Source organism: Eleutherodactylus coqui, chromosome 1, assembly GCF_035609145.1.
Source record: "Eleutherodactylus coqui strain aEleCoq1 chromosome 1, aEleCoq1.hap1, whole genome shotgun sequence".
Lineage (NCBI taxonomy): Eukaryota > Metazoa > Chordata > Amphibia > Anura > Eleutherodactylidae > Eleutherodactylus > Eleutherodactylus coqui.
The window spans coordinates 314,334,525-314,343,089 of record NC_089837.1 but is presented as its reverse complement, the minus strand read 5'-3'; the positions used below and the strand labels follow the sequence as shown (position 1 = coordinate 314,343,089).

The 8,565-nt window shown below is 41.2% G+C and overlaps 1 protein-coding gene across 2 annotated transcripts in view; it reads right to left on the bottom strand.

Annotated features, from left to right (window-relative positions):
* Positions 1-304: 304 nt before the first annotated feature.
* ZMYM4 (zinc finger MYM-type containing 4) overlaps positions 305-8,565 on the bottom strand; it is a 59,067-nt gene continuing 50,806 nt past the window's right edge. For both annotated transcript variants that reach the window (XM_066575003.1, XM_066575004.1), the window contains exons 23-27: positions 8,377-8,528; positions 6,573-6,684; positions 6,224-6,472; positions 3,693-3,822; positions 305-2,114 (exon numbers count right to left, since the gene is read on the bottom strand). In XM_066575003.1, coding sequence (XP_066431100.1) covers positions 1,910-2,114; positions 3,693-3,822; positions 6,224-6,472; positions 6,573-6,684; positions 8,377-8,528 — 848 coding nt within the window. In that variant the 3' untranslated portion in view covers positions 305-1,909. The remainder of the gene's footprint in view (positions 2,115-3,692; positions 3,823-6,223; positions 6,473-6,572; positions 6,685-8,376; positions 8,529-8,565) is intronic.

The window sequence follows — 8,565 nt, the reverse complement described above, 5'->3', positions numbered from 1 at the left end:
AGGACCCGAGCATTTTGGCGCTCTCTCATCTCTAGCTGTGACCTGTCTTTTGGAATAGAAATAAGGAAAATTTGTTTTTCCTCCAAGTGCTGGATTTTACTTTTTCCAATCAATCTTCTTTACAATCTACATTTGACCATCATATGCTTTTCATATGGGAGGCCAAAAGGGGTCTTACATAGAAAACCTGACAATACGTTCACCCTCAGTTAGGACTTCTGATGAACATGTATGTGACCATCTACACAACAAAGTACCAGTGGAAAGTTTCCCTTTGCATGTCAGCCACACAAATCTCTGCACATTAAAAACACAAACCAGTGATTTATTGTACAAGCAGGATAAGAACAAATACACAAAATGGGACTACTTTGTCTTTAATATTAAACTGTAACTGCTAAAACAAGGAAAAAAAGGGAACAAAATAAAAAGAGAAAATGAGAATCATTACTACCCTTTAAAATACAAGGGGATAGGAACATAATACACTACAAACATGTCTGGGTCCCCTCTGATAGAAAAGAGTGTAATGAATTGACAGTAACATACAGAGTTCTTGCTTTACCCCAGCCACAAATTATTCTTGTGTGACCTGTGCTTGGGCGATACCGTTTTCTGTTATGTATAAACACTATAAAGTCCACGCTTTTATCTTCAGTCCTACAAAACAGATCCCAGTCAAGGTTACTTATTCTTCTCTGCTTCAAAGGCCTAGAGGTGTTACTGTAAGGTTTTGAGAACTTTCTAGGGTTTCTAATGGAAGGTTCCTTCCTTCTGTTTGGAAAGCAGAAAACACAGTGACGTCATCTGCTAGGATGATGTCATTTCACTCCATCACATCAACACTAGATGATGTACGTTCACTCCAGGATTCTTTTATTACATTGCTACTCAAACCGTCATGTTGAAAACACAAAATGTACACATTTGGTTTTTCAATTAACCTATTAATGCAGCAGTAACTAATGGGGCTGAACACTGCACACTATTTTTTGTTATATGGAGGATAATCCAAACAAACCCCTTGAGCCGATAATCGTCCCACTTTGCTAACTCCGTAACTGTGTGTGTATATATAAAAACCATGTGTGCAGAACATTATGGAAATGAGCTCCAAATTGTGTCACAACAAGGGATTCTAACTATCCAAACTGACCGGGCTTCTGGGCTGAAATACACACAAGCGGCTGTGCACACCAACTATGTAGGTTGTGGTCTAATCTGGTCTACGGAGACATGGCCACCTGCTTTCTGTGAACTCAGCTACATTTAGTGCTGCGTGGCCTGCTCGGATTATTGGAACAAAACAAAGAAATGCAATGTGAATGGTTCACGTGAGCCCAAACATGGTCACGGTCATTTTAATGTAATGTTATTTCTGGCTTGAGTGGAAGAAAGAAGGTCAAGGGGGAATTTCAACATGGTCTATACATACTTTTCAATAATATAATGTAGGTGGCACCTCAATGCACCCACTTTCAGTGTCATTCAACACGCGTATAGAAGAGACTCCTTTGTAAACCCTTTCTGCTGTTTCCTACATAGCATAATCAGACATTTACACAGTAGAAAGCGCTAAAAGTGATCTCTCCTTTGCTCCAGTTTTCTTTAAAAAAAGAGACGTTACAGTTCCTATTGTGGGTCTAACACCTAATTTTAGGTGTATATTTATGAGTCATTTGCTCATCTCTGGGCTCCTCCTTCTGCCAGAGAAATCCTGGACTGTATAGTATATGTTCCCATCAGTTCAAGACGTCCTTTGTCCATTTATACACTGGATGGGCTCTTGGGGCAAAGGAGGACAGTGCACAAGTTCAAAGTGAAAAAAACGTCATATTCACAGTTTAGCACCTGCCCCATTTTAATTAGAAACTGTTTGTGGTTTCAGATTAGGGCATCTTGTGCCACTTTAATCAGACAGCTCTCCTTCCGAGTCCTCTTTTGCTTTGGTCAGCTCTTCATGAACTTCTCTAACCATGAGAATACGAGTCAGCATGCTGTCCAATGTGCCCGGGTCAATGGGCATTGTGGAGAACCACATAGGGCTATTGGGTACACAAGAACGTTCTGGCTGAAGGTAGAAGACATCACTCCGCTGCTTCACACTTTCAGAACTGCACAGGGGGAAAGAAAAGATGATGAACCCAATCTAGAACAGCAATAACCAGAAACTGTAGTTACACATAAACATAGGACTAATGTTCAACACTGTGACCATTAACTGTAAGACTAGGGCTTATGCATGTGTGTCACGGTCAAAGATCGCACTACGACCCTGCTAGATCACATTCTAATGCAAGTGATTCAGTTGTGTTTCAACTTGCAAGCTTCCCATTTGTTTTTTTATTTGAAACTGAAGCATGGATGCCCATGCCCGGGTCGGATTCCACCTGCGAAATATTGCAGCAGAATCAGACCTGGCACCCCCCCAGAGACCTCATTCTTACCTGTCTGGATCCGCCACGAGAGTGTCGGCAGGAGCTGGGGTATGACGCAGTTTCCCATGTGCTCACATCGGAAGTATCGCGGGACGGACGGCTTCCATTGACTGCAATGGAAGCTGTCCATGCGTTTTTCCGCACAAAATAGAACATGCTGCGATCCTCCCCGGCAAGCAAAAAAAAAAACATCGCAGTTGATTTCTGCTGGTGGGCAGGGAAGAATCATTTACCACAACCTGTCCATAAACGGTTATTACAGTGGAATTCGCGGCAGTTGTCTGGTCATGATTTCCGCAGTAATAATCAGTCCGTGGGCATTAGTCCTAAGGCAGTGGTATTATTTCAACAGCTACAATAAATATTTGCTGTTTAGAATGGATTGTGCAATTATTTGGCTTCAAAGATTCAGGTCAAAAAATATTTAAACATCAAAAAAACCTCTAAATTTCATGAATAAAGGAACTGCAAAAAAACAGAACAAAAACCAACAAGGTTTAAATATGACTGCCAACGGCCTAACCAAGTACTCGGCAATATTTTCCCCAATTCGTGGCCTGAGTCACTTACATGCATCGTACAGTATTCTTTCCATCTAAAAGTACTTCAGCGCATAGCTCCAAAGGAAAACATTAGCATTGCATTCAGCATCTATATCACACATAAGACAGAACCATCCAGAATAATCTCATGTGCCCAAGATCTAAAACTCTACATTGGAGTTGGAAATATTGGTCCCCTAGCCCAGAGGATTGAATCTCAGATGCTTATGTACACTGATATTTTTGACATACTTGACCACAGATAACATTTCATAGATACAGCTAGTCATTATTGCTGATGTTGGCACCAGATTTAAAAAAAATATATTAAAAAAATGTGACTGGTGCCCTTTAAAAACAGGCTAAGTAGTACTTCTAGGTCTAAGAATGTGAAATACTTGTAAATACAGGTGTGACATCTATCTATTACTGTGGGGAGCGCTGCCAACCCAAAGCAGTGATTGGCTGGCTGCTGTGCAACTGTATGAGGAGCAGTCAATTATCAATTACCACTGTATTCGTAATTAGCCCAAATGGTACAATATTTTTTGTGCCATTTGGGTTAATAGGAAGGTGGACCTGCTCTTGTAATATGCTGCTCTTGCAAAGGATAGCATATATTCAGATGACAGATCCACATTAAATTCATGCTGATGGATGTACGTTGATTGGTATAGAAGCATAGTTTGCATGTTGTAGATAAGCAACTTACCATTTGGACAAGTAAAATTCGTACAGCCTGACTGGGCACCTGAGCGGGTTGTCTGTGTTTTCAGCCATTTCCATGACAAATTGTCCATCTTCTTCATCTATTCTCTTCCTCTTCCCACCTGATACTTTCTCTGCAAATATTTCAAATCCATACTGTAAGTATATATTGCACTAGAACAATTAGCTTAGTACATTAATCTCAGGCACAACTCTTTTCCTTTCTTTCTGTGTACTTTTTCTGTACATATTGTCAGTAATTAAACCCTCTATAATGAATGGCGTTATACAAAGGATGATAAATTATATTGTAGCATTTTACTATTCCTACTCTGTATCTCTGCAGCTTTTATCACTGACCTGCTCCAGTGGGAAACACAACTGGCAAACAACCAAATGTGGCACAAAAAGCAAATAGATTCCAGCCCATCTTCTTGGGTCAAGCGTGCCTAGTTTAATAAATTCATTGCTATTTCTTGCTGTACGAAAGTGTTCATTTCAAGCTTACCGTAATATTTTTTGTAACGCGCTTAGTCAGTCTCTCACTAAATATTTGCCCTCGTGGTCATTACATTACCTTCTAGTTCAAAAGTCTCCAGAATCATTTACACGCATGTGCAATTATTAGCAACTATTGTTATAAGCTCATGTAAGATGAGCTGCACACAGTTTGCAATGCAGTTTGTGATGACCAAGTTAAATACTACCTTCCACCAAAAATCCGAACACTTTGGATTTTTTGTGAGCGTTGTGCCATTAACACATTCGGTCACAATGAGACATTCATCAGATGTGATGTCAAAATATGACACCGTGATCTTCAATATTGAGCAATCATTATGCCTAGCTTAACATAGAGGTTCACATAGGCATATGTCCACATGAAATCCTCACACTTCTTCCGCACGGGAGATCCGCAGATCTAGAAGGCCATAGGGATGCATTAGCATCCGCAGGGCAATTTAATGCATGTGGATGTGATTTTTATTCCCGGCGTGCGGATTGCAAGTGCAGGAAGAAATTGCAGCTTGCTCCATTTTTCTGCAGATCGCACAGGCACGGCTTCCATTGAAGTTAATAGAAGCCATCATATCCGTGGCACAGCCAAAGCTGGAGATTTAAAAAAAAACAAAAAAAAAACAGCGTGCACGGCGCATGCACGTGGCAAGCTGCCTGCATGCTGAGCGCTTCTACCGAGCAGAAGAAAGAAGATCCGGCCGCGACGAAGGAGAGCCCCGCAGCGTCCAGACAGATGAATAAATGTAATTTTTGGCCTCATGGCTGCAGGCACAGGTGGAAACTGCTGCGGGATTCCACATTTGGGAACGGTGCATTACCTGTGGGCATTAGTGCACTGCGTCTGTGGAGTGCACCTGTGTGCTTAATGTAAATGCTGGAAAAAAATTATAAAACGGAGACCTCTCAGCTTTGCCCAAATTTTCTTGATTTGGTGCAAAACAATTCACAAAAATGAGTGTCAAACGCCATTCAAAAATGGAGAGCAAACAAATCGGATTTTGTTGCAGATTCTATTCTTTGAATAGCACAGAACGTGCTGCAGTTTTTAAAATCTATTAGGGTTCCTCCATTTTTCTTTCTAAACCAATCTAACATCAGACGAGTAGAAAAGTAACTGCATGCTGAAAAGTACAATAGTGAAGGCAACTGTGTGCATCATGCAACCAGCAAGTAGGGTGCATGGTCCTTTTCTACACACAAAACTCACTGGTCATTGCACAGTTGCTTTGGCAACTATTCTACCAAGTATGTAGACTCATCCCTTCACACCGGATGTCAGACTAGAGGAAAGAACAGTGGAGAGACATCTTAAACATAACACACTCTCTAATCCGGATTCACATGCATTATACGATACTTTGCAGATGCTTTCCACAACACATCCAGAATATCTGAACATGGCGTCATGGGGAATTGCAGGGTGTTATCTTGCTTCACTGAGAAAGATTTTGCCTGTAAAAACTATTACGGTTGTAAGATATCTGAAGACGCACAAACATACTGATAAGGAACTAACGGGCTGTTTGTCTTTGATTGCTTTTAGACAGAATGATTATTCTCATTCAAATAAATCATTCAAACGAGTGAAAGTGAGCAGTAATAATTCGGTTTACATGTGAGCCAACAACCGAACGGTAATTGTTCCCTTTTTGTTTGCCATTTATTTTATGCAGGCATAAAAATGATCCTTGGCTCGTTCACTTATGATTCAGTTTAAACAGCGGTCTTTCAGTCCTTCTCATTCACTGACACAGCAAATGTAATAGACTGAACGATTCTGTACGATTTCTCATTTGAACGAGCCAACGATGTATCTGTCCGTCCAGGCTGCACGATCAAACGAATAGCAGTGACGTCACTTGCTCATTCAAGCGTTAATAGGCTGGTCTAAAAGGACCCTCACAGTGTAGTGCTATTGGCAAAGCATTGAAATAACATCACTCAGTAGAATAAAATAAACCTCCATGGTACTGCACTGTACTTGTACAAAAACTACTTAAATGTTGTATGACACACCATGCTCCAGTTCGGACTTCTGGAAAGGAGGCATGAAACGCAGATATGTTGTCTTCGTGTTGTATTTTAGAGTTTTTGTACGTCTCATGACATAGGCAAAAGAAAGCTGCTGGTGCTCAGTCACAGTCTTCAGTTGGAAAAATTTGGTGGTGAAGAAGAGCAGGGTATTGAGAAGGATAATAGGCGAGTAAGCGCCCAGCTGCTTGCACTCCCATAAATGTTCCTCTTCAATCCTTGAGAACATGAAACCTAGAGCAGAATTGTATAAGTTAGCTTAAGCAGGTATGCCTTAAGAATAGATTTAACATAATAAGTGGTATATTTAGGCAAAGGAGGTCTATTGACTTACCATTGGGTAACACAGGCAGGTGCCAGCTCTTCAACAGCTTAGTAAGTTCCACCATAAATCTGGAATAGGGTTCTGTAAAAATGTTATCTATCCTTCCATTCTCGAACAGAAACTAGAAAAACAAAAACACATCTTGTGACTATAAGACCATACTTATCGCCTCCCGTTATGTACATAAATCAATATGCTGCTCAGCTACCCAAATTTAATCTTTTCACAATATAGACAATTTTCTCCTACCTAGTCTCCAAGATACATGGCACTCAATGCTCAAATGAAGCTGACTGACCCTCCCATTTTGTAGCCTCTGTCATCAGATTCTGATGCAGTGTAACAGAAATTTGTATTTGTGGAAAACCTTACAATTTAGTATCAAACTACCCCTGAAAGTAACTAAGCTTTGAGAACGATTACTTAGAAGCTTTATGGATTGGTTGTCTACTATTCACATACAAACTTGGGATCACCATAAACATAAGACTAGTCTATAGTGGTGTAACGCTCACCACAAATCATAATTCATGCTTCACTATTTCGCAGCCTCAGGGACAATGTGCATTTAGTAGACGTAACAGTGAAAAATGGTGGAGAAAGAAAGTTGGTCTGGGTAGGTTTTCTAAACTGAGTAGTCTCAAAGAGATCTCTTAATGCAACTTTCAGGCACTCACTGAGGGCTCACTGCACCCCCCGAAGTTATGTTGAGATTGAACTGAGCGGCGGTCCAGCATGCGCGGTACTGCTTCTTTCATTTCAGTGGGGCTGATGGAAATAGAGTACAAGTGCTCGTCTGTATTCGGCAGTTCCACTGAAGATGAACAGAGCCGTACCCTGCATGCCCAGCTGCTGCTCCATTCAGTCTCCACCTCACTGCAGGGGGTGCAGTGAGCTCACGGTGAGGAGGAGGGACACATGGGACCCCCTGTTCTTGGGATCGATAGATAATGACTAGTTATGTTATTTATAGCACCAGTGTTTCTTATGCCACTTACTAATATGATAATATAAAGAGAAAAGGATTGTTCCAACACTGGGCAATGGTTAACGATTAGATGAAGGCTCAATTGGTGTTGGCGGCATTAGCACTGGAGATGACATGATATGACTTTCAGGAGATGTGAAGATAGTGGTGAAGAACTATGCTTCAATGTTGTTGGTCAATATGCACCACTAGTTATGTATATGTGTAAATTTGTGAGGTGTGCAGCTGTGTCACAACCAGCTACAAACTTCCAGACTGAGTACTGGTGTATCCAAAGTAGCTGAGGCCATGGGGGTTTGTGGGGAAGTAGTCCGCCCATTATACCTCATTCAGCTCAGAAACCATGTGACTGATTACATGACGGTGACATCATCACAGGTCCTGTCAGCACACAAGCTATGTATGTGTAAATTTGTGAGGTGTCATTTATTGAAGTCTCTACACAGGTGTGCAGCTGTCTCACAACCAGCTACAAACTTTAAGACTGAGTACTGCTGTATCCATAGCAAGTGAGGCCATAGGCTTTTGTGGGGGATGTAGTCCGCCTATAATCCCTCATTCAGTGCACAAGGATAAAGGACCTGTGAGGATGTGACTGTCATGTGATCAGGGGGCGTAACTAAGAGCCGTTAACTGATTACATGATGGTGACATCATCACAGGTGCTGTCAGGCTCTGCATGTAACTCACACAGCACACATGGACGAGTGGTCGTTAGCACTTTGAAAGCCCACCCCTTTAATAGCCATGATTTTGAAAGGAGAAATTCTATCATAACAAAGAAACAAATATATTTGATAAGCATGTACACGGTGTACTAGGTACCTGCTGAACTCCAAGGCACAGGTAAAAAATGCTATCTGCATTGTATTTTTCTCCATTTGGCCGACGTACTTCATGGATAAACTGGCACAGGCCATAACTAAGTTCAGCAAAGGTGCATGACAGAATATCTTCTTTCAGCTTTACAGGTCGCACTATGAGAGAACAAGGCGATTAGCAGGAAAAAAAAGA